The 26236-nt window shown below is 44.0% G+C and overlaps 1 protein-coding gene across 2 annotated transcripts in view; it reads right to left on the bottom strand.

Annotated features, from left to right (window-relative positions):
* The window catches only part of ncapg2 (non-SMC condensin II complex, subunit G2), a 102988-nt gene that overhangs the window by 38614 nt on the left and 38138 nt on the right, over positions 1-26236 (bottom strand). For both annotated transcript variants that reach the window (XM_043690695.2, XM_043690696.2), the window contains exons 11-17: positions 25496-25621; positions 24868-25047; positions 24209-24361; positions 12181-12403; positions 8063-8172; positions 5648-5821; positions 5383-5453 (exon numbers count right to left, since the gene is read on the bottom strand). In XM_043690695.2, the coding sequence (XP_043546630.2) occupies positions 5383-5453; positions 5648-5821; positions 8063-8172; positions 12181-12403; positions 24209-24361; positions 24868-25047; positions 25496-25621 (1037 nt within the window). The remainder of the gene's footprint in view (positions 1-5382; positions 5454-5647; positions 5822-8062; positions 8173-12180; positions 12404-24208; positions 24362-24867; positions 25048-25495; positions 25622-26236) is intronic.

The raw sequence follows: 26236 nt of genomic DNA, 5'->3' as shown, positions 1-26236 counted from the left end.
ATTGTGGGTATACTTACAACAAATGGACAGCACTGGTTCCACAAGGCAGCTCTGCCAATCCTTACTTCCCTTGAGAACATGAAGGAAAGTCCTCATCTCCTGAACGGATGAGGATGGAATTGGAACGCCGTGTTGTTTGGAGAGGAACATGCAGTTGCCATTGTGGTGCCATGCATCTGCTGCCCTTATCCTTTGGGTGACAATGGTTGCAAGTTTGGTGTTGTTGAAAATGCTTTTATGAGTTGCTGCAATCCATCTTGCAGGTAGAATGCACTGCTGACAATATAGGCTGGCAGTAGAGATGGTGAATGCTGAAGACAGTGGTTTATGGTGTCAATCATAGGTCACACATCAAGTTGATTTTTGCCTTGTAAATGATGAACAGACTTTAGTTAATCTAAGTGGCATATTACTTGCAACATAAATTCCCAGCCTCTGACCTGCTGTCAGTAGCTACAGAATTTATATGGCTGGTCAATGGTGGACATCAATGTGTTGACAAAAGAGGATCCAGTGATAGGGGCACGAGGCTAGAGTCTCTTTTGTTTGAGTTGCTCATTGCTTGTCACTTGTCTCCATTGAATATTATTTTCTACTTATCAGCTCAATCGTGAATGTTGTCCAGATCATGCTGCATAAGGATACCAAAGCACTGAGATATCGCACTGAATATTGCATTGAACATCCGCTCCTTTTACATAACGATATAAGGAAGGTCACAGATGAAGCAGCTGATAATGGTTGGGCCAAAGATACTATCCTGAGGAACTCCTGCAGCTATGTCCCAACACAATAGATGACTGATCTCTAACATCTTCCTTAATGTAAGGCATTACTGCAATCAGTAGAGACTTTCCTCTATTATTTCCTATTACATCAATAGGCTCTTGATGCCATACACGTTTGAACGCTACCTTGAAATTTCAAGTTCAAAATCACACGACACTAGGTTCTAGTCCAAAAGGTTTATACAAAAATACAGGCTATCAGAGTGCTGCTTCTTCGTCAGGTAGCTAGTGGGGCAGGATACATAAAGCACAGAATTTATAAGTGAAAGATCAAAGTGTCATACAACTGATGTGATGTATTACACAGACCTAGATGGCTGTCAAGTCTTTAATCACTTAGAATGGTGGTGCACATTTCGATTGAATCCCAGAATTTACTGTCGCCAGACAACTTAAGGTTTTATCAGTACTTCAAAACATTCAGTTCATTCATTACCAGGGCACAGCACTACAATGCGCACCACACACAAAATTAACTGCAGCAATCTGCCAACATTTTTTCAACATTCCCAAATTAGAGACCTCTGCTACCTACAAAGGGCAAGGACAGCATGCACTTGAGACACTACAATTTGTACGGTCATCTCCTATGCACACACCATCCAGATTTAAAAATATATAGCATGTCCTCATTGTCAATGTCACTCCAAAATCAATACACCAGAACCACCTGTACAACAGTTACAGGGCCACAAATGCCACACAAAATCTCACTAGCAGCTTCTCAAGGGTAATTTTCCAACATTAACAATCCATGAATGATTAAAAGTACATGATAAGTAAGTGCATACTGTGGTCAGAACATAGTTACAGTACTTGAGAATAAATAATCACATAGGGAGATGATGAATAGGCCGAGGCTGTTTTCCCTGAAGCGTCAAAGGCTGAGGGGTGACCTCACAGAGGTTTATAAAATCATGAGAGGCATGGATAGGATAAATAGACAAGGTCTTCTCCCTGGGGTGGGGGAGTCCAGAACTCGAGGGCATAGGTTTAGGGCGAGGGGAAAGATATAATAGGGACCTATGGGGCAACTTTTTCATGCAGAGTGTGTTGCATGTATGGAGTGAGCTGCCAGAGGATGTGATGGAGGTTGGTACAATTGCAACATTTAAAAGGCATCTGGATGGGTATACAAATAGGAAGGGTTAGTTGGATATGAGCAAATGGGACTAGCTTAGGTTAGGCTATCTGGTTGGATAGTTGGATTGAAGGGTATGTTTCTGTGCTGTACGTCTCTATGATTCTGTATAAATACATTTAAAAATACAGATTTCAGAATGAAGAATGATTTACTCCCACACCAATGAGCTTGAAGATAGCGAATAAGCAAAAGACAAACAGATTCTGAGAGGTCATAGCAGTAGGTGCTCAGATAATCAGGTCGATAGGTTATTTGGAGGCTTTGTGCATTCTCTCCAGCACCTCAACTTAATCTGTGTTCCTGATAAAGTGTCCCATGTATTCAGTATAATGGATCAGTACAAATCAGGGACTTCCTTGAGTCAGAGGGGACAGTTCAATGTTGTTAACAGGACGTCCTGAAAGCATTTATGCTATCTTCCTGAAAGTCTCTGGCTGCAAGTGTTTAGGGCAGAACTGTTGCCTCTGGAGTCTGGTGTCAAGTATACAAAGGACATAATACTCACAGCTAAGCTGCTTTGAGAGATTAGTGCATTAATGTCAGACATGTGTTTTGGGAGAGGACACGGTTTTCATTAGAATCCACAGTGTGGAAACGGGTCATTTGGCCCAACAAGTCCACACCGACCCTCCAAAAAGCATCCCATTCAGACCCATTCGCCTACCATTTTCCTATAACCCTGCATATCCCATGGCTAACACATTTAACCTATACATCCCTGAACACTATGGGCAATTTAGCATGGCAAATCCACGTAACTTGCACATCTTTGGACTGTGGGAGAAAACCAGAGTACCTGGGGAAATCCATGCAGACACAGGGAGAACTTGCAAACACCACACAGGCAGAGAATAGAATTGAACCACGCTCCCTAGTACTGTTGCTGGATTGCCTTCCTTGACGTTCCCAACAGTACCCCTCCACCGACACTCTCATTCGTTTGGTCGAACTGGTCCTCACCCTTAACAATTTCTCCTTCGAATCCTCCCACTTCCTCCAGACCAAAGGGGTAGCCATGGGCACACGTATGGGCCCCAGCTATGCCTGTCTCTTTGTTGGCTACGTAGAGCAGTTGATCTTCCGTAATTACACTGGCACCACTCCCCACCTCTTCCTCCGCTACATTGATGACTGCATTGGCGCCACCTCGTGCTCCCGCGAGGAGGTTCAGCAATTCATCAACTTCACCAACACATTCCACCCTGACATTAAATTTACCTGGACCATCTGACACCTCCCTCCCCTTCCTGGACCTCTCCATCTCCATCAGTGACGACCGACTTGACACTGACATTTTCTACAAACCCACCGACTCCCACAGCTACCTGGATTACACCTCTTCCCACCCTACCTCTTGCAAAAATGCCATCCCGTATTCCCAATTCCTCCGCCTCCGCCGTATCTGCTCCCAGGAGGACCAGTTCCACCATAGAACACACCAGATGGCCTCCTTCTTTAGAGACCGCAATTTCCCTTCCCACGTGGTTAAAGATGCCCTCCAATACATCTCGTCCACATCCCGCACCTCCGCCCTCAGACCCAACCCCTCCAACCGCAACAAGGACAGAACGCCCCTGGTGCTCACCTTCCACCCCACCAACCTTCGCATAAACCAAATCATTCGCCGACATTTCCTGCGGTGGCACTTTCCCCTGCCACCGCAGGAACTGTAAAACCTGTGCCCACACCTCCTCCCTCACCTCCATCCAAGGCCCTAAAGGAGCCTTCCACATCCATCAAAGCTTTACCTGCACATCCACTAATATCATTTATTGTATCCGTTGCTCCCGATGCGGTCTCCTCTACATTGGGGAGACTGGGCGCCTCCTAGCAGAGCGCTTTAGGGAACATCTCAGAGACACCCGCACCAATCAACCAAACCGTCCCGTGGCTCAACATTTCAACTCCCTCTCCCACTGCCGAGGATATGGAGGTGCTGGGCCTCCTCCACCACCGCTCCCTCACCACCAGACACCTGGAGGAAGAACGCCTCATCTTCCGCCTTGGAACACTTCAACCCCAGGGCATCAATGTGGATTTCAACAGCTTCCTCATTTCCCCTTCCCCCACCTCATCCTAGTTTCTAACCTCCAGCAACACGATCCCCTTGACTTGTCCGACCTGCCCAGCTCCTTTTCCACCTATCCACTCCACCCTCTCCTCCCTGACCTATCACCTTCATCTCCTCCCCCACTCACCTATTGTACTCTATGCTACTCTATCCCCACCCCCACCCTCCTCTAGCTTATCTCTCCACGCTTCAGGCTCTCTGCCTTTATTCCTGATGAAGGGCTTTTGCCCGAAACGTCGATTTTGCCTGTCCTCGGATGCTGCCTGAATTGCTGTGCTCTTCCAGCACCACTGATCCAGAATTCCTTGCCGTGAGGTTTGGGGAAACCTGCTGTGAAACCATTAATACTTCACTGCTTTGAAGCTCCTGTTGCAGGTTGTGCAAGCCTCTGGAGCATACAGGAGCTTAGGGATCACTGTTACTGAGTAAACCATGAATTTAGTCTTGAGCTTGTATTTCCTGGCCCTTAACTACTCTAACAATCCTTGTATCTACTCAATTTACAACTCCTTCCATCACTTACATGAGATAGTCTGGATCTTTACAACTGGATATTTCAGTGCAGCATGCATGCAGTTCCCATTTAAACTAGTATTTTTAAAAGTTATTCATTCAGTAATCTGTGCATTAAAGAAATCAAAACGCCCTGAACCAAACAAGAACAATTGCTCAGCCTCTCAAACCTGCTTTTGCTTTCAACATTACCACGGCTGATCTGTACCTCATCAAGTTACACGTATTAGCTCCTTATCCCACATTATTTCACCAAGTTCCCGATTTATTTTCAGAGCAGAGATTTCTTTGTAAGATTACAGATGCTGCTTTAATTCCCCCAAAAGGAACAGTTTCTTTGCATCAATAGTAATCAAAATCTTTTCAATGCATTCAATAAAAAGTAATCTTCGCTCAATGTCAGGCAAGATATTCAATTCTTTACCACAATGTTGAGGGTTCTAATGAGATTTAAATTTGAATGGGCATACTTATCCAATGATTACATACCTAAGCTTAGGTATGTTCTCATTGGGTAAATTTGCCCATTCAAATTTAAATCTCATTAGAACCCTCAACTTACATTCAGAAATAAATGTACACATTTCAAACAAAGTATTGTTTTCGATGTGTAAAACAAAAATTGGCTCATTTTATACCTACCACTATTCAAAGTGCAATTTACAATGCCTTAAGCACAATTGTGAAGTAAAAGCTCATCTCCACTCCCCATCTACAGTTGAGAGAGTAAATCAATGTCGAACAATAAATTATTTCTTAGAAACTTTATTTCAGGCTCACGGTAGTAATGTTTTCCTGATCAATAATGGACATGTTAACAACTAAACAGAACCTATTTAGCTGTAACTTTACATAAAACAATGTACCTGAAGGTAGGAACAGCGGTTGCAGGCATGAAAGAAGCCAAAATCACTAAGGGACCAGTACAGCGATCATCCTGTTGAAATTTTAAAAAAAGTCACATTCACATCTAACCAACATTCTCAGTTGCATAACGCAAATGATTTTCCCTGTTAAACTTGTCCCCACTATTGGACAAATACTGGTGGACAACAGTTAAGACCAAAAATTAAAATCTAAAGCATAATTTAAGATCACTTGAAAGACCATACACTGAAACCCAAAACATACCGTAAAAGTTTTAAAATACTGAGGAAGCACAGTTCCAAACTTGGCAATTGTGTAGTTTTTAGCTTCTTCATTTTTACTCAGTGTCTTGTCGATGCTCTTCCACAAAATGACAATAATTTCCAGTAAGCTAGCCATTGTGGCACCATCGTTCACAGAAAGCACATCGTCTAGCACCTGTGGGGACAAATTCTTTAAATTAAATATGTCTATGTTCCTTCCTCCCTATCATGAGCCTTCATGTTAACAATTATGTTTTTCATTAAATATCTGGCATACAGTTAATCATACAGGGAGAAAGTGAAGATTGCAGATGTTGGAGATTAGAGTCGAGATGAAAAATGTGTTGCTGGAAAAGCGCAGCAGGTCAGGCAGCATCCAAGGAGCAGGAGAATCGACGTTTCGGGCATAAGCCCTTCTTCAGGAATCTGGCTTATGCCCGAAACGTCGATTCTCCTGCTCCTTGGATGCTGCCTGACCTCCTGCGCTTTTCCAGCAACACATTTTTCAGCTCTGACCTCCAGCATCTGCAGTCCTCACTTTCTCCTGATTTGAGTCGAGAGTGTGGAACACTCACCAACTTTAACACATTGCACGCAGACCTTAAATTCACCTAGACCATCTCCAACCCCACCACTAGAGATATACTTCCCTCCCCACTCCTATTTGCTTTCCGTAAAGACCGTTTCTCTCGTCAGGTCCACACCCTCCACCAACCCAACCCAACCCCCCCCTCCCAGCACCTTCCCCTGTCACCACAGGAATTGCAAAACCTGCACCCACATCTCCCCCTCGGCCCCAAAGGAGCCTTCCACATCCAAAGTTTCACCTGCAGTTCCACACATGTCATTTACTGCATCCGTTGCTCCTGATGCGGTTTCCATGAGAGACTGGACACCGACTTGCAGAGCTCTTCAGAGAACATCTCCAGGATACCCGCACCAATCAACCCCACTGCGCAGCAGGGAGTTGAAGTGGCCGAACACTTCAACTCCCTCCACCCACTCCGCCAAGGGCATGCAGGCCCTGGGCCGCCTCCTTTGCACTCCCTTACCACCAGATGCCTGGAGGAAGAACGCCACCTCAGGAACCTCCAATCCATTGGCATCAATGTGGATTTCACCAGTTTCCTCATTTCCCCTCGCCTCACCTTATCCAAAATCCAACCTTCCAACTCTGTACCGCCCTCATGACCTATCCTACCTGCCCATCTTCTTTCCCACCTATCTGCTCCACCCTACCCTCTGACCTATCATCATTACCCCCACCTCCATCCACCTATCGCACTCTCACCTAACTTTCTCCCAGCCCCACTACTCCCTTTTATCTCTCCAACCCCTCGGCTCTCAGCCTCATTCCTGATGAAGCTGAAACATCGATTTTCCTGCTCCTCAGATGCTGCCTGACCTATTCAGTCAGTCATACAGCACAGAAACAAACCCGAAGTGAAGACAAAAATTGAAACAATTAAAAGGTCTACTAGACCAATACTTGGAATGAGCAGATTGTCTTATAAGGAAAAGTTGGATAAGACAGGTTTGCATCCACTGTAGTTTACAAGAGTATGAAGTGACTTGATTCTGGCAGAGTTTGACAGGGGGATGTGGAGAGGCTGATTTGAGAACTCGCAGTCAATGTTTACAAATAAGAGAAGGCCCATTTAAGACACAAATGTCGGAAACTGAGACACTTTGGAATATTCTTCCTCCAAAGGGGTTGTGGAAGCAGAACGTAATATTTTGTACAAAATACTATTTTAAAGATACACAAAATCTCTTTACACAGTAATGCAAATTAAGTTTCATGAAATAATTATCCAAAAAGATTTGTGGGACTACATGTAAAAGTACGAAGTGAGACTATGTGAGCTGCTCCTACAAAATGCCAGCACAGACACAATATGCTATCTCCTATGCTGTACCCATTTTATGGAATAAACTGCTGGCCTGATGGCGATTGTCACAAAAATGTCCTTTCGGGGAGGAAATATGGTAACATTACCTCGTCTGGCTTACATGTTATTCCAGACCACATCAACATGGCTGATTCTTAACTGCTCTCTGGGCAATTATAAATGCAACACCCACGATCGTTTAAAAAAGAAAAATCCTGGTTTAACACAATGATTACATACAATTGTTTTCACTGGCATACCCATCAGGTTAAAAAAAAAGATTCTGTCGGGGCAGGGAGGGCAGAAAAACAATGGACTTCCCTCTGCTTTCCCAAACATTTGATAACAAGGAAAAAAAATAATTTGTGCATAAGCTTTTCCCACATCAATGTTATTTCAAAATAAATTACCAAAACCTAGGGTTAAGAAAGACAATCCATCTTCAAGTAGTGACAGAAAGCATAACCAAACATGCAACTTTTTTTATAAAATGTGCACAAGTTTCAGAGTAGGAATAAACTTACACTGCTATTTTCCATGTGGTATTTATCATCGTCACCACCACCATCTTCATTTTGCACTTCCCTCGCAATACAAGCATTCAAACATCGACGAAGCACAAGCATCAATTTGGCTATTATAATAAAGAAAAGTGCAGTGATGTGGCAAAGAATAATAACCAACAACATTTACATATTATTAGCCCAGTTCTTGTAGGCGACAGTGAAGTGGTTACATTCAATGCGTGATGTGGAGGAGGCGGTATTCGTCTGCAGTGGACAAAGCTAAAAATCACAACACCAGGTTATACTCCAACAGATTTATCTGGAAGCACTCGCTTTCGGAGGGCTGCTCCTTCATCAGGTAGCTGTGCAGCAGGACCATAACATGTAGAATTTATAGCAAAGGTTTACAGTGTCATGCAACTGAAATGGTATATTGAACAAACCCAGATTGCTGTTAAGTAGAACATGGAACACGGAACATTTAGAGCGCAGTACAGACCCTTTGGCCCTCAATGTTCCACTGACCTGTGGAATCGATCATAAGCCCATCTAACCTAAGCTATTCCATTTTCATCTATATGTTTATCTAATGATCAATTTAAACGCCCTTAAAGTTGGCGAGTCTACTACTGTTGCAGGCAGAGCGTTCCACACCTGTATTACTCTGAATAAAGAGTCTACCTCTTACATCTGTCCTATATCTATCACCCCTCAATTTAAAGCTATGTTTTTGAACAGTGCTTTTGAACCTCCTGTGATGTCACCTAGACAGGGGACGAAACGTCTGCAAATGAACTTCCCAACTCGGCGAACATACCAACAACTATGACAACCAGCACCCGAGCTGCAAATCTTTACGCAAACCTTGAACTCTATAGGCTCACTCCTCAGCCTCCTGAACTCCATGGAAAAAATGTCCAGCCTACCCACCTTCTTCTTAGAACTATAAACCTTCAGTCTCACTAACATCCTTGTAAATCTTTTTTGCACCCTTTCCAGCTAAGCAATGTTCTTCCCATAGCAGGGCGACTGGAATTGTATTCAGTACTCCAAATGTGGCCATACCAATGTCTTTCTACTACCAGAGCATGACAACCCAACCCCTGTACTCCATGCTCTGATGGATGAAGGCAAACATGCCAAATGCTTTCTTCATCGCCCTGTTTAATTGTGACACCACTTTTAAGGAACTGTGCACACTTCCAGTTATCTCTGTTTGACAACCCTCCCCAGGGCTACACCATTAACTGTATAAGCCCTGTCCTTGTATGTCTTACCAAAATGCAACACCTCACATGTATCAAAATTAAACTCCATCTGCGATTTTTTGGCCAAATCGATTAAGATCCCATGATATTCTTAAATACCTTTTGTCACTGTGCACAATTTTGGTGCCACCTGCAAACTTACCAACCATCCCTCAGACATTCTCATTCAAATCATTCGTATAAACAAGCAATGAAATGGACCCAACACCAAACCTTGCAGCATATTGCTAGTCATAGGCCACTAGTCTGAACAACCAGCAACTCTCTATACTACAGTCTCTGTCTCCTACCTTCAAATGAAACTTTGTATCCAACTGGCAAGCTCTACCTTACTTATCAATCAATCAGTCTATCATACAGAATCTTGTCTAAGGGCTTGTTTGGGTCCATGAGACCACATTTACCTTCTTAGTCACCTCTTCAAATAATTTAAATCAAGTTTGAGAGACACAATTTCCCATGCACAAAGCCATGCTGACTATCCCTAATTGGTCCTTGCCTTTCCAAATATATGTAGATCTTGTATTTTGTCTCTCTGAATCCCCTTCAACAAATTCTCTACCACTGACATCAGCTCAAAAGGTCGGAGTGCTGACTTTCCCTTGCAGCCTTTCCTAAATAATGGCACAAAATTAGCCACCCTCCAGTTTTCCAGCTCCTTACTTGTGGCTGTTGATGATACAAACATTTCTGCTCGGGGCCCCACAATTTTTTCCTTACTTTCCCACTATGTCCTGGGATACACTTGGGTGACTATACTCTGACTTTAATTATATTTTATCCTTTTTTGTACATCGAGAGCTTGAGACAGAGGGCTAGAGAGTCATAGAGATGTACAGCAGGGAAACAGACCCTTCGGTCCAACCTGTCCATGCCGACCAGATATCCCAACCCAATCTTGCTAGTTTGAAAACAACTTGTATTTATCTCACATTTTCACAACACTATACTTTTCAAAGTGCTTTACAGCCAATGAAGTACTTTTGAAATGCAACGTTGACAAAGCAGCTAATTTGTGCACAGCAAACTCTTTTAATCAGCAATGTGATAATGACCAGACAGTCTGCTTTTGTGATGCTAGCAGAGGGTTAAATATTAGTCAGACCATCAGGGATGACTTGAAAATAGTAGCATGGGAGCTTTTACATCCACCTGAGCAGGTAGATGAGCGCTTAGTTCAAGATAGTCATGATTTGGACGTGCCAGTATTGGACAGGGGCAGACAAAAAAAAAAAATCACACAACACCAGGATATAGTTGAACTGGTTTATTTGGAAGCACCAGCTTTCAAAGTGCTACTTCTTCATCTGATGAAGCAGCACTTCGAAAGCTAGTGGTTCCAAATAAACCTGCTCAACTAAACCTGATGTTGTGTGAATTTTAACTTAGTTCAAGATCTGATCTAAAAGCAGCTTAATACATGCAGAAAATGTGCCTTGATATCTGTGCTTAAGGCCTGGAGAGGAACTTGAACCAAGAAATCAGAGACTCAGAAGAAAGTCGGCACGAGTGGCACAGTGGTTAGCACTGCTGCCTCACAGCGCCAGAGACATGGGTTCAATTCCTGCCTCAGGCCACTGTCTGTGTGGAGTTTACACATTCTCCCAGTCTCTGCGTGGGTTTCGTCCCACAGTCCAAAAATGTGCAGGTTAGGTGAATTGGCCATGCTAAATTGCCCATAGTGTTAAATGTAGGGGAATGGGTCTGAGTGGGTTGCTCTTTGGAGGGTTGTTGTGGACTTGTTGGGCCAAAGGGCCTGTTTCCACACTGTAAGTAATCTAATTTAATATTACCAAAGGAATGTTTAAAAGCAAAAGTCCATTTCAAATCAGACATTTCCACCTGTGAAGACTTTGACAAAACATTCCGTGGAGAAGGGAATCATCAACATCTGGATTTCTGCATTTAACAGAGTTCATATAGAAGCCAAAGGTTCCTGCCAAATTGACAGTTTAATGACAGCCAAACTGCAAAATGTAACTACTACAAATTCAGCAGAATATCCACTTCATGTTTACAAACTTTACTTTGCATATCACTTTTAATTCTAAAATTTATACAGGCATTTAGTGATACAGTGTGCTAAATCAATAAATAGCTTGCTATCATTTTCGCTCATGCAAAAGTAACCCAGGCTGACATTTCAGTGCAGTAATGTTGAAAGTGGCATTTTTTTTGGTGAAAGATTATATCCATGTTCCATCTGCCCTCAGGTGAACATATAACAATACAAATTCAAAAGATGGCTGGGGAGATTCCCAATGTGTACTTTGTAATATTTATTCTTTAACCAACATCAGTAAAAATGATTATCTAGGCACATGTATCATCCTGTCACACCTCACTCAAAAGACAACAGTATCTAAGCTTCAGCAAAACAATCTACATTCATATGATCCCTTTAACATAGGAAAGCATTCCAGTGCATTAGAAGGGTTATTAATAAGCAGGGTTTGACACAAGGAATTACTAAGATGAGTGACCAATCAGAAGTTTAGCCCGAGGTTGGTTTAAGAGATTCTTAAATGAGAAGAGAAAATTATGACAGCAAGATTCAGAAATTGAATTGCACTAGAGACAACTTTAATAGTTAGTGGAGCAAAGAACACTGGGGACATGCGAATGCTGGAACTGGAGTAACATATGGAGATCTAAATGGATTTGTTTGGTAAGGCTCTTGAAAGTTGCTAAGATAAAGAGAAACAAGGCCATAGAGGGATTTGAAATTAAAAGATCAGAATTTTAAATAGATGTTAGTCAACTTAATTCATCTTAAGTTCATAAATGCTGTGTAAATGAAAATCATTCCTTTCTTTAATAAAAGTGCACTCACTTTCAATATTCAGTAATCAACAGTAAAGAACATACCAATATTTGTTGGTGCAGTGTGCTCATGTGCATACTGATAAAATTTCCTCGCTGCCATGGGATTCATTTGTACAAGAGTGACACATCTTTCACACCATACCTCCTCAGATTGATTCACAGGAAAGAAGGAGTTAAACAACAAGTTGACAATTCGTCTTGCAACTGGTCGGGAATCAAGTTCCAAGCGAGCCAGAAGATGCTCCATTGGACAGACTTTCCAAAACTGTTAAAGATTATTCAAATTCTCGTATTAATATTGGTCAAATTTATAACCATAGCATCAATTTTCCTATGTTGTACTTTATGAATGACAATTAAACATACTACATACATTATAAGTTTTCTGTTCAAATCTCTATCCCGCACATGTGGTACATACAAAATATAGTTTGAAAGGAACAAGCACTACACCCTTTGATTCTAAGGTTGATGATCATCATACTCGGATGATAACAAAGTCACAACAAGTCAAACCTCAAACAACCTGTCCACAAATTTATGTTAAGTAGACCTTCAAACTAGCAGATGCAGCCCTAATGCAACCCAATTTTACCTACAATTGCAGTCTATGTCAAAATTATTCAATGACACAGTAAATGTGAAAAGTGTCTTTATTTTTCCATTTGTTAACATCTTACAATAGTGTGACCATGTAAAAGACACTGAAAAATGTCGAGTGTTTTTTCTGGAAAAAGCATACAATCTTTTTCTACTTAATATGCTGTCTTCAGATGAGTGCAATACATCTGCCATAATGACAATGCAGTCAAAGATCTTTTTTGATGTGATAACAGAAAAGAATCTTTACAATGCACAGTCAAAATGGGTACGGTCAGTGTGCATGAGACTTGAGTACAGTGAGACAAAGGTCTTGTGAATATACTATTGGAAATTTGGTTCATATGAGAATTCACCTGGTACATCCTTTCCCAGTTCAGTTTGAATGTTAAAGTTCAGTTCACACAAGAGCCTTTAAGTAGAGTGAAATAGATTAATTATAGGAGTAGCTGCCTGATCCTGTCAAGTAGGATAGAAGCACCTGAATGTGGTGATCACTGTAGCTAAAAACTTTCCCTGAGCGGACCCAAATCAGCAAGGTACTTCTTACATTGCAGTCAGTGTGCAGTCAGTAGCAGAGGGATTGAATTCAAGAGTCGTGAAGTGATGTTGCAACTGTACAGGACTTTGGTTAGGCCACATTTGGAGTACTGTGTGCAGTTCTGGTCGCCTCACTTTAGGAAAGATGTGGAAGCTTTGGAGAGGGTGCAGAGAAGATTTACCAGGATGTTGCCTGGAATGGAGAATAGGTCGTACGAGGATAGGTTGAGAGTGCTAGGCCTTTTCTCGTTGGAACGGCGAAGGATGAGGGGTGACTTGATAGAGGTTTATAAGATGATCAGAGGAATAGATAGAGTAGACAGTCAGAAACTTTTTCCCCGGGTACAACAGAGTGTTACAAGGGGACATAAATTTAAGTTGAAGGGTGGAAGGTATAGGGGAGATGTCAGGGGTGGGTTCTTTACCCAGAGAGTGGTGGGGGCATGGAATGCGCTGCCTGTGGGAGTGGTAGAGTCAGAATCTCTGGTGACCTTTAAGCAGCAATTGGATAGGTACATGGATGGGTGCTTAAGCTAGGACAGATGTTCGGCACAGTATTGTGGGCCGAAGGGCCTGTTCTGTGCTGTATTGTTCTATGTTCTAAACTTCAGTAGAATATACAACATTACAGCGCAGTACAGGCTCTTCGGCCCTCAATGTTGCGCCGACCAGTGGAATCAATCTGAAGCCCATCTAACCTACACTATTCCATTTTCATCCATATAGGTTTATCCAATGACCAATTTGAAGCCCTTAGTCGGTGAGTCTACTACTGTTGCAGGCTGGGGGTTGAGTAAAGAAATTACCTCTGACATCTGTCCTATATCTATCACCCCTCAATTTAAACCTATGTCCCCTCATGCTAGCCATCACCACCAGAGGAAAATGGCTCTCACTGTCCAACCTATCTTACCCTCTGATTATCTTATATGTCTCAAATAAGTCACCTCTCAACCTTCTTCTCTCTAATGAAAACAGCCTCAAGTTCTCAGCTTTTCTTCATAAGACTTTCCCTCCATACCAGCCAACATCCTAATAAATTTCCTCTGAACTCTTTCCAAAGTTTCCACATTCTTCCTATAATGCGCTGACCAGAACTGCACGCAATACTCCAAGCATGGCCGCTCCAGAGGTTTGCAACATGACCTCGTGGCTTCGAAACTCAATCTCTCTACCAATAAAAGCTAACACACCATATGCATTCTTAACAACCATATCAACCAGGGTGGCAACTGTCAGGGAACTATGTACATAGACACAGATCTCTCTGATCATCTACACGACCAAGCATTTTACCATTAGCCCAGTAGTCTGTATTGCTGTTGCTCCTTCCAAAGTGAATCACCTCACACTTTTCTGCAGTAAACTCCATTTGCCACTTATCGGTCCACCTCTGCAGCTTATCTATGCCCTTCTTAACCTGCAACATTAGGTTGGGCTATCTGGTCGGCATGGATGGGTTGGACCAAATGGTCTGTTTCTGTTCTGTATATGTATCTGACTGTATGACATGGTTACAAGAACAGGGAAATTAAATGTTCATTGGTCTGTGGCGTTTCAAAAGGATAGGTAAGAAGAAAAGATTGGTGGGTAGCAATATTAGCACAAGATCAAAAAGTGATCTTGGAGTGGAAGGTGTAACATCCATACAGGTGGAGATAAGAAAGAAGAGATAGAACACACTGGTAGGAATAGCACCCCCAGCAGCAGATATACAGTAGGACAAAGAATAAATCAGGTGATAATGAGGGCATGCATAGCTTGGCATGGTGGCTCAGATGTTAGCACTGCTGCCTCACAGCGCCATGGAGTCATGTTTGATTTCACCCTTGGGTAACTGTCTGTGTGAAGTTTGTACATTCTCCCAGTGACTGTGCACTTCCTTCAGGTGCTCTAGTTTCCTCCCACAATTCAAAGAAGTGCAGGTTAGAATCATTGGCCATGCTAAATTGCTCATAGTGTGCAAGGAAGTGTATGAAGAAAAAGTCATATGTGACAAATATATTAGAATCTGTTTTAAGTAATAAGATAGGTAGGTAAAAAAGCAGTAGATGTAATATATTTTGTATTTTCAGAAGATATTTGATAAAGTAACAAATGTAAGGCTTCTTAAGCTATCAGCTCAAATGTTTGGAGGCAGTATACTAGCTTAGAGAGAGGACTGGCTGAATAATAGAAGACAGTTGGGTAAAGGGGGCATTATCAGGATGGCAACTCGTAGGGTGTCAAAGGGATCAGTATAAGGTCCACAATTATTTACGTTACATAATTTATGACTTGGATGAGGATGAATATATTTTAGCCACACCTGAAGAGGACACAAAAATAAATGGGAAGGCAAGCGGTGAGGATGACAAAGGATCTGCAGAGGAATGTAGACAAGTTAGACAGTGGGCAAACATTTGTCAGATGGAATATTATGTAGGGATGTGTGAAAGTTTGCACATTGGCAGGAAGAATACTTAAATATTGAAAGACTGCAGAAAATTACAGAAATGAGGGATTGGCAGTCCTCAACCAGTAATCACAAAAAACTACCATACAAAAAAGCCAAAGTGTCACTGGACTTAAAATGTTAACTTTGCTTTCTCTTCAAAAACACTGCCAGTTTTTCCAGCAATTTCTATTTGGGATTGCTTGAGGAACCACTGAGAAGGTTGGATGTGAACTGATCAGAGTTTGAGAAGATTGACATGCAAGCAGTTTTTCTAAACACAGGATTCACAGGAGGTTTGACAGTGTTGATGGAGAGAAGTCAGTTTCCTTGTAGGAGAGTCTAGAATCATACAGCATAATCTCGAAGCAAATGTTTGCCTAGTTAGAACAGAAATAAGGGTGAATTTAGAGTCATAGAGATGTACAGCTTGGAAACAGACACTTCGGTCCAACCCGTCCATGCCGACCAGATATTCCAACCCAATCTAGTCCCACCTGCCAGCACCTGGCCCATATCCCTCCAAATCCTTCCTATTCATATACCCATCCAACAGCCTCTTGAATGATGCAATTGTACCAGCCTCCACCACATCCTCTGGCAGTTCATTCCAGACACGTACCACCCTCTGCGTGTGAAAAAGTCGCTCCTTAGGTCTTTTTTATATCTTTCCCCTTTCACCATAAACCTATGCCCTCTAGTTCTAGACTTCCTGACTCCAGGGAAAAGACATTGTCTATTTACCCTATCCATGCCCCTCATAATTTTGTAAACCTCTATAAGGCCACCCCTCAGCCTCTAACGCTCCAGGGAAACAGCCCCAGCCTGTTCAGCCTCTCCCTATAGCTCAGATCCTCCAACCCTGGCAACATCCTTGTAAATCTTTTCTGAACCCTTTCAAGTTTCACAACATCTTTCCAATAGGAAGGAGACCAGAATTGCACGCAATATTCCAACAGTGGCCTTAACCAATGTCCTGTACAGCTGCAAAATGACCTCCCAAATCCTATACTCAATGCTCTGACTAATAAAGGAAAGCATACCAAACGCCTTCTTCACTATCCTATCTACCTTCGACTCCACTTTCAAGGAGCTATGAACCTGCACTCCAAGGTCTCTTTGTTCACCACCCCCCCCCCCAGGACCTTACCATTAAGTGTATACGTCCTGCTAAGATTTGCTTTCCCAAAATGCAGCACCTTGCATTTATCTGAATTAAACTCCATCTGCCACTTCAGTCCATTGGCCCATCTGGTCCAGATCCTGTTGTAATCTGAGGTAACCCTCTTCGCTGTCCACTACACCTCCAATTTTGGTGTCATCTGCAAACTTACTAACTGTACCTCTTATGCTCGCATCCAAATCGTTTATGTAAATGACAAAAAGTAGAGGGCTCAGCACCGATCCTTGTGGCACTCCACTGGTCACACTCCTCCAGTCTGAAAAACAACCCTCCACCACCACCCTGTCTTCTACCTTTGAGCCAGTTCTGTATCCAAATGGCTAGTTCTCCCTGTATTCCATGAGATCTAACCTTGCTAATCAGTCTCCCATGGGGAACCTTGTCGAACGCCTTTCTGAAGTCCATATAGATCACATCTACTGCTCTGCCCTCAATCTTATTTGTTACTTCTTCAAAAAACTCAATCATGATTTCCCACACACAAAGCCATGTTGACTATCCCTAATCAGTCCTTATCTTTCCAAATACATGTACATCCTGTCCTTTAGGATTCCCTCCAACAACTTGCCCACCACTGAGGTCAGGCTCACCAGTCTATAGTTCCCTGGCTTGTCTTTACTGCCCTTCTTAAACAGTGGCACCACAGTTGCCAACCTCAAATCTTCTGGCACCTCACCTGTGACTATCGATGATACAAATATCTCAGCAAGAGGCCCAGCAATCACTTCTCTAGCTTCCCACAGAGTTCTCGGGTACACCTGATCAGGTCCTGGGGATTTATCCACCTTTAACCGTTTCAAGACATCCAGTACTTCCTCCTCTGTAATCTGGATATTTTACAAGATGTCACCATCTATTTCCCTCCAGTCTAAATCTTCCATATCCTTTTCCACAGCAAATACTGATGCAAAATATTCATTTAGTATCTCCCCCATTTCTGTGACTCCACACAAAGGCCGCATTGCTGATCTTTGAGGGGCCCTATTCTCCCCCCAGTTACAATTTTGTCCTTAATATATTTGTAAAAACCCTTTGGATTCTCCTTAATTCTATTTGGCAAAGCTACCTCATGTCCCCGTTTTGCCCTCCTGATTTCCCTCTTAAGTATACTCCTACTTTCTTTATACTCTAAGGATTCACTCGTTCTATCCTGCCTGTACCTGACATATGCTTCCTTCTTTTTCTTAACTAAACCCTCAATTTCTTTAGTCATCCAGCATTCCCTATACCTACCAGCCTTCCCTTTCACCCTAACAGGAATATACTTTCTCTGGATTCTTGTTATCTCATTTCTGAAGGCTTCCCATTTTTCAGCTGTCCCTTTACCTGCGAACATCTGCCTCCAATCAGCTTTCAAAAGTTCTTGCCTAATACAGTCACAATTGGCCTTTCTCCAATTTAGAACTTCAACTTTTAGATCTAGACTATCCTTTTCCATCACTATTTTGAAATGAATAGAATTATGGTCCCTGGCCCCAAAGTGCTCCCCCACTGACACCTCAGTCACCTGCCCTGACTTATTTCCCAAGAGTAGGTCAAGTTTTGCACCTTCTCTAGTAGGTACATCACATAATGAATCAGAAAATTGTCTTGTACACACTTAACAAATTCCTCTCGATTTAAACCTTTAACACTTCTTGTACAGGTCGCCTCTACCCCAAAAGAGATTCCAATGATCCAAAAATGTGAATCCTTCTCCCATACACCAGCTCTCCTCTCAAAAGATAGTGAATCTGTGGACGATGAACAGAAATTGCTGCACAAACTCAGCAGGTCAGGTAAATCTGGAGAGAGGGAAATAGAGTTTAGATTTCAAGTCCGGTGACCTTTCTTCAGAACTGGCAGCATCAAGGAAAAAAATTTTTTTACCTCAATGACAAGGAATGCGTGTGTCTGGGGAGGGCGGGGAGGAGTGCAAAAGAGAAGTGGTGGAGAGAAGGAAGGGAGGGCAGGGGAGGGCAGGGAGGGAGAGTATAAGTGAGAGTGTAAGAGAGAGAGAGAGAGATATTAAGTCATGACAGTTCCTGGGGTATGGCAGTGGGAAGGATGTTGTGCAGTCTATGAAAATGAACTTAATGGCGACTCCTGAAGGGTGCAGGGTCCTCATATGGACAATTAGATGCTGATCCTCCAGTTTTCACTGAGTCTCACTGGAGCAATGCAGCAGGTTCGTGACAGAAATGTTTGCCAGGGAACATGACGTATTGAAGAGTAAGCAACTGGAAGCTCAGGATCATTTTTAAGGTCAGAACATAGGTATGCTGCAAAGAAAGTATCCAAACTGTGCTTCTGTTCTCACACTTACCCAAAACCACATTGTGAACAGCAAATACAGGAGATTAGATTAAGGGAAGTGCTGGTAAATCGCTACTACACCTAGGTGTCTGCGGCCTTGGATAGAGAGGAAGGCGGTGGTCGCATCTTCTGAAATTGCATGGGGAGGTGCCTTAATGGTGTAGAGAGGTATTGGGGGTGAAGGAAGGTATCCTGGAGAGACGCTCCCTGCAGAATGCTGATAAGAGGGGGAAGGGGAATATGCGTCTGGTTCTGGCATCATGCTGTAGGTGACAGAAATGGCAACTTGATCTTCTGGAAGCAAAGATTGCTGGTGGAAGCTGAGGAACTGAGAATCATATTGGTTCTGTCCCCAGCAGAGAAGAAGTGAGTGAAGATGTGCAGAAAACTAGTCAGTTACGGCTAAGGACAAAGTAATTGAGGAAAAAGGTGGAAATTTTTGATGATCCCTGTAATAAAGATGGCATCATTAGAACAGATGCAATGGAGACCAAAGAAACTGGGAGAATGGAAATGGAGTCTTTACAGGAAGGAGGGTGTAAAGATGGAAAGTACAGGTGGGTTTGTACTGGATATCAGTGACCAGTGTTGAAACTTTATTGCTGGAACAGCACAGCAGGTCAGGCAGCATCCAGGGAACAGGAGATTCGACGTTTCGGGCACAGGCCCTTCTTCAGGAATGAGCAGAGAGTGTTCAGCAGGAGAAGATAAAAGGTAGGGAGGAGGGACTTGGAGGAGGGGAGTTGGAAATGTGATAGGTGGAAAGAGGTCAAGGTGAGGGTGATAGGTCGGAGTAGGGTGGAGGCGGAGAGGTCAAGAAGAAGACTGCAGGTCAGGAAGGCGGTGCCGGGCTGGAAGGATCCGGCTGAGACAAGGTGGGGGGAGGGGGGATGAAGAAACTGGTGAAGTCCAAGTTCATCCCCTGCGGTTGGAGGGTTCCCAGTCGGAAGATAAGACGCTCCTCCTCCGACCGTCGGGTTGTTGTGGTTTGGCGGTGGATGAGTCCAATGACCTGCATATCCTCGGTGGAGTGGGAGGGGGAGTTGAAATGCTGTGCCACAGGTTGGTTGGGTTGGTTCGTCCGGGTGGCCCAGAGGTGCTCCCTGAATCGCTCCGCAAGTAGGCGGCCTGTCTCCCCAATATAGAGGAGGCCACACCGGCTGCAGCGGATGCAGTAGATGATGTGGGTGGAGGTGCAGGTGAATCTGTGGCGGATATGGAAGTTTCCCTTGGGGCCTTGGAGAGAAGTGAGGGGGGAGGTGTGGGCGCAAGTGTTGCACCTCCTGCGGTTGCAAGGGAAGGTGCCGGGAGTGGTGGTTGGGTCGGTGGGGGGTGTGGATCTGACAAGGGAGTCGCGGAGGGAGTGGTCTCTACGGAAAGCTGATAGGGGAGGGGAGGGAAATATATCCTTGGTGCTGGGGTCTGTTTGGAGGTGGCGGAAGTGACGGCGGATGATGCGCTGTACATGGAGATTGGTGGGGTGGTAGGTGAGGACCAGTGGGGTTCTGTCCTGGTGGCGGTTGGAGGGGCGGGGCTCAAGGGCGGAGGAGCGGGAAGTGGAGGAGATGCGGTGGAGGGCACCGTCGACCACGTCGGGGGGGAAATTGCGGTCCTTGAAGAAGGAGGCCATCTGTGTTGTACGTATTTTGAACTGGTCCTCCTGGGAGCAGATGCGGCGGAGACGAAGGAATTGGGAGAATGGGATGGCGTTTTTACAGGGGGCAGGATGGGAGGAGGTGTAGTCCAGGTAGCTGTGGGAGTCGGTAGGTTTGTAGTAGATGTCCGTGTTGATTCGGTCGCCTGAGATAGAAACAGAAAGGTCTAGGAAGGGGAGGGAGGAGTCCGAGACTGTCCAGGTGAATTTGAGGTCGGGGTGGAAGGTGTTGGTGTAGTGGATGAACTGTTCAACCTCCTCGTGGGAGCACGAGGTAGCGCCGATACAGTCATCAATGTAGCGAAGAAAAAGATGGGGGGTGGGGCCAGTGTAGTTGCGGAAGATGGATTGTTCCACATACCCTACGAAGAGGCAGGCATAGCTGGGGCCCATGCGGGTGCCCATGGCTACTCCTTTTGTTTGGAGAAAGTGGGAGGATTGGAAAGAAAAGTTGTTCAGGGTGAGGACCAGTTCGGTCAGTCGAAGGAGGGTGTCGGTGGAAGGGTACTGGGTGGTACGGCGGGAAAGGAAGAAGCGGAGTGCTTTGAGTCCTTCGTGATGGGGGATGGAGGTGTACAGGGACTGGATGTCCATGGTGAAGATGAGGCATTGGGGACCGGGGAAGCGGAAATCCTGGAGGAGGTGGAGGGCGTGGGTGGTGTCACGAACGTAGGTGGGGAGTTCTTGGACTAATGGGGACAGGACCGTGTCGAGGTATGCCGAGATGAGTTCGGTTGGGCAGGAGCAGGCTGAGACGATGGGTCGTCCGGGGCAGTCAGGTTTGTGGATTTTGGGCAGGAGGTAGAAACGGGCGGTTCGGGGTTGTGGGACTATGAGGTTGGAGGCGGTGGATGGGAGGTCCCCTGAGGTGATGAGGTTATGGACGGTCTGGGAGATGATGGTTTGGTGGTGGGGGGTGGGGTCATGGTCAAGGGGACGGTAGGAGGAGGTATCTGCGAGCTGGCGTTTGGCCTCAGCGGTGTAAAGGTCAGTGCGCCAAACTACTACTGCGCCTCCCTTGTCAGCTGGTTTGATGGTGAGGTTGGGGTTGGAACGGAGGGAGTGGAGGGCTGCGCGTTCCGAGGGTGAGAGGTTGGAGTGGGTGGGGGGAGTGTGGGAGTTCAGGTAGCGGTTAATATCGCGGCGGCAGTTTGCTATGAAGAGGTCGAGGGCAGGTAGGAGGCCAGCACGGGGTGTCCAGGTGGATGGGGTGTGTTGGAGGTGGGAGAAGGGGTCGTCAGAGGGTGGGCGAGAGTCTTGATTGAAGAAGAAGGCACGGAGGCGAAGGCGGCGGAAGAATTGTTCGGTGTCACTCCGTGTATTGAATTCATTGACCCGAGAACGTGTGGGAACGAAGGTGAGACCTCTGCTGAGGACTGATCTTTCATCCTCAGAGAGGGGTTTGCTATGAAGAGGTCGAGGGCAGGTAGGAGGCCAGCACGGGGTGTCCAGGTGGATGGGGTGTGTTGGAGGTGGGAGAAGGGGTCGTCAGAGGGTGGGCGAGAGTCTTGATTGAAGAAGAAGGCACGGAGGCGAAGGCGGCGGAAGAATTGTTCGGTGTCACTTTCCCTTGCAACCGCAGGAGGTGCAACACTTGCGCCCACACCTCCCCCCTCACTTCTCTCCAAGGCCCCAAGGGAAACTTCCATATCCGCCACAGATTCACCTGCACCTCCACCCACATCATCTACTGCATCCGCTGCAGCCGGTGTGGCCTCCTCTATATTGGGGAGACAGGCCGCCTACTTGCGGAGCGATTCAGGGAGCACCTCTGGGCCACCCGGACGAACCAACCCAACCAACCTGTGGCACAGCATTTCAACTCCCCCTCCCACTCCACCGAGGATATGCAGGTCATTGGACTCATCCACCGCCAAACCACAACAACCCGACGGTCGGAGGAGGAGCGTCTTATCTTCCGACTGGGAACCCTCCAACCGCAGGGGATGAACTTGGACTTCACCAGTTTCTTCATCCCCCCTCCCCCCACCTTGTCTCAGCCGGATCCTTCCAGCCCGGCACCGCCTTCCTGACCTGCAGTCTTCTTCTTGACCTCTCCGCCTCCACCCTACTCCGACCTATCACCCTCACCTTGACCTCTTTCCACCTATCACATTTCCAACTCCCCTCCTCAAAGTCCCTCCTCCCTACCTTTTATCTTCTCCTGCTGAACACTCTCTGCTCATTCCTGAAGAAGGGCCTGTGCCCGAAACGTCGAATCTCCTGTTCCCTGGATGCTGCCTGACCTGCTGTGCTGTTCCAGCAATAAAGTTTCAACTTTGATCTCCAGCATCTGCAGACCTCACTTTCTCCTCCATATCAGTGACCAGCCAATCCCCAGAAATAAAACCAGAGATGTCGAGGAAGAGAAGAGAGCAGTAAAAAATATGGATCAGGTGAATGAGATCAGTGGAAATTGGAAGCAAATTGATAAACTCTTCCAATTCCAAACGAGGGTGGAAGCAACAATGACATTGATACAATGGAAAGAGTTGTGGGGAGGTTACCCGCATAGATTGGCACAAGAAGACATCCACGGCTACATCTTTGAAGGAAGTGAGAAAGGTTAAAGGAGAAGTTGTTCAAAGAGAGAATGAGCCTGGACAGGCAGAGGGTTATGATGGTGGTAGATGGCGATGATTCAGACTCTTTCCAGCTAGAAGAGAGAATCCCAAGAGCATCCTGATAAGGGACGGATGTACAATCGCAGTCATATCACAGCTCTGTTTTATTTTAATGAATTTGTGGAATTCTTTAGCACAGACAGCATAGAGGTTTTACTGTTAAATATATTCAAGATTGAGAAAGACAGATTTGCAATCAATAAGAATCAAACGTTGTGGGGAAAAGAGAGTTGAGGATTATTGGATCAGCCATGATCTCAGTGACTGGGAAGAACACACTCCATGGACTAAATGGCCTACATCTATTCCTATGTCCTCTGGTCTAGAGCTCTGTAATGGTTGTGGTCACTAACTTGTACTTACAATAGTTTGACCTGAAGTTTATCAGACTTGCCGAGTGTTACAACCCACGAATACTGAAGAATGTAATTGTTATTTAAGATTCAATTCTTTATAATGCAGAGGCATTTGTACCAAAGTTTCAAATTAAGTGGACAGTTATTACAAAATAGAATGTCCAAAGGAAGTATTTAAGCATTACAAAAATCCTCCACTACAAAATTATGAACCATCACTTAGTCCATACACAATAGCATCGATTAAAAACAATTCTACTGAATTATAAACATTCCTGACTTTGGAATGAGCAACATTTTACTTATACAAAGTTGTTTGGCAACCCGGAAGATAAATAATTGTTATTTTACATTTGAAGCATTTCATCTTCTTAGTAATCTTACCTTTGCAGCTCTAGCAGCTTTAATTTTCAGCAGCATATCAACAAAGGCTACTCTTACTTTTTCTGAGTTGTCATGGAGACTGTTTTTCAGTCCAGGAAGAAGCTGCTCTAACAAGGGATGGCTCATTCTGTTATCCAAAGTAACTGGTAAACACTGTGGAACACAACAGTGAAGATCTTTTCACACAAAGTATTAAGCAATTTGATACATTTACATTTGCCACTGTGCTGTTAAAATGGCTGAAATATGAACATCATATAAATTGTTTAAAAGTTCCATGGAGAGAAAAAAATCCTGCAACAAGGTGAATTTAACAATATGCTCCCACATTATTGAATTTTGAATTTGAAGTCCTGAAACTTCCATGTTTAAATAGTTAATTGGCTCTGCAAGAACCAGAGAAATCAGTTTGTTTGTCATTCAGGCAAAATAGCCAGAGTGTCAAAACTGATGCTCAACAGGCTCATGTGAAATCCTCTTGTGGCATCATGTCAGGAGAATCAATGAGGTCCTAGGAGGTGGTTGTCGCCAAGGTGAAAGTTGGCTAGCACAGATGCTGATTCTAGGCTTAAAAGGAGTCTCTGTGAGGTGCAGTTCCTTGCATCCTTAAATGTAGGAGCATTGGCAAAAGGAAACTGGAAGAAAATACCATCTCATACCTTAAAGACAGAACAACGAACATCAGCAGAACTTGTATCAGCAGAGAGCTCACGGAGCACAGTGGTAAGAAGTTCAGTAAGAATAGCAGGGGGAATCATCTCCCAGTATTTTGCAGCAATCCTGCACACACCAAGTACACCAGTAGAACGAACCAGAGGTTGAGGATCTTCCAAAAGACTCTACAAAAAACGTAATTAAAACATTGCAAGTTATATTTTTTTGTATGGACCATCTGTTTATCACTTGTTACAAAACTTATTCTGTGAAGAGATATGGCAATAAAAGAACTTAACATGCCGTGATTATGCTATCAACAAGATTTTATTTTAATTCAGGCACATATTTTGTCCATCTGAATTCCCATGTCACTTCAACACTTTGCACCCATTTACAAATCAAACCATCGTCCATTATGAGCGGCATAATGAATTATTTTCCTGCTATTTCACTCAAGAACAGTGATGGAATGCTTGGGGCATTTTTAGGATCTCCAAAGAACAGGTTCATAATAGGACTGAGCTGCCATTGCAATCAATCATAATTGAGATTTGATATCTATTAAAGGAAAGTCTATCCTGACCAATAGGCTTCATCTAAATAAATCAACTTGCTCAAAAGTATACTTACAAAAATTTCTTCAAATTGCTTTTGAATTTGAACATCTACTTCTTCATTGGCAAGTCCAGGGTCTCTTATTGGAAATGCTTCGATAAAGAGAATCGCAGCATTGGCTCTAACTTCAGAATTTCTGGCCTGAAAGAGAAAAAACTAACTTGAGCGAAAGTAAAACATAAAATATTGCAGAAACATGGAAGGTCAGATCCTCTAAAGTACGAAGACCAGAAGTGCGTTCAATCCTGGCACTCATCTAAATAAGATTATAAATCTAATATGCAGCAAACATTGTTTCAACCAGCACCTTATGAACCAGCACTCTTGATAAACCAGCAAAAATCGTATTGCTCAAAATCAGAAGTTTACTGTATTATTGCGATCCCAACAATGTCCAAATAGTCAGCAGAGGATGAGAGTGAGAAGGCTCTCTTATCCTAAGTTTTATTTAAAGCAAAGTTGCATTATCATTTAAGTGATTTGAAGAAAGTATAACAATGTGTGTAGTGCCTGCATTGCATTTATATTACTTTGTGCATGTTTTTCCATTGATTATGCAAATCCCTTGATCAACTGGAATATTTGACCAATTGCTACACTCCTGCTGCCATAGGTGTCGGTTAATAAAAAAAGTTTGTTGTTGTTGCTTCACCTCGAAGGGGACTATTTACTTCTTTCATCCTATTCTACCATATTCGCTTCTCGGCAAATGTGGTGCCCTCCATACCAGGATTGCCAACTTCAGACTGGGTGACT

The sequence above is a fragment of the Chiloscyllium plagiosum genome, unplaced genomic scaffold, assembly GCF_037043375.1.
Source record: "Chiloscyllium plagiosum isolate Xiang-an unplaced genomic scaffold, Cpla_swu_hap1 HiC_scaffold_5, whole genome shotgun sequence".
Classification (NCBI taxonomy): Eukaryota; Metazoa; Chordata; class Chondrichthyes; order Orectolobiformes; family Hemiscylliidae; genus Chiloscyllium; species Chiloscyllium plagiosum.
This window is presented reverse-complemented; position numbering and strand designations above follow the sequence as displayed.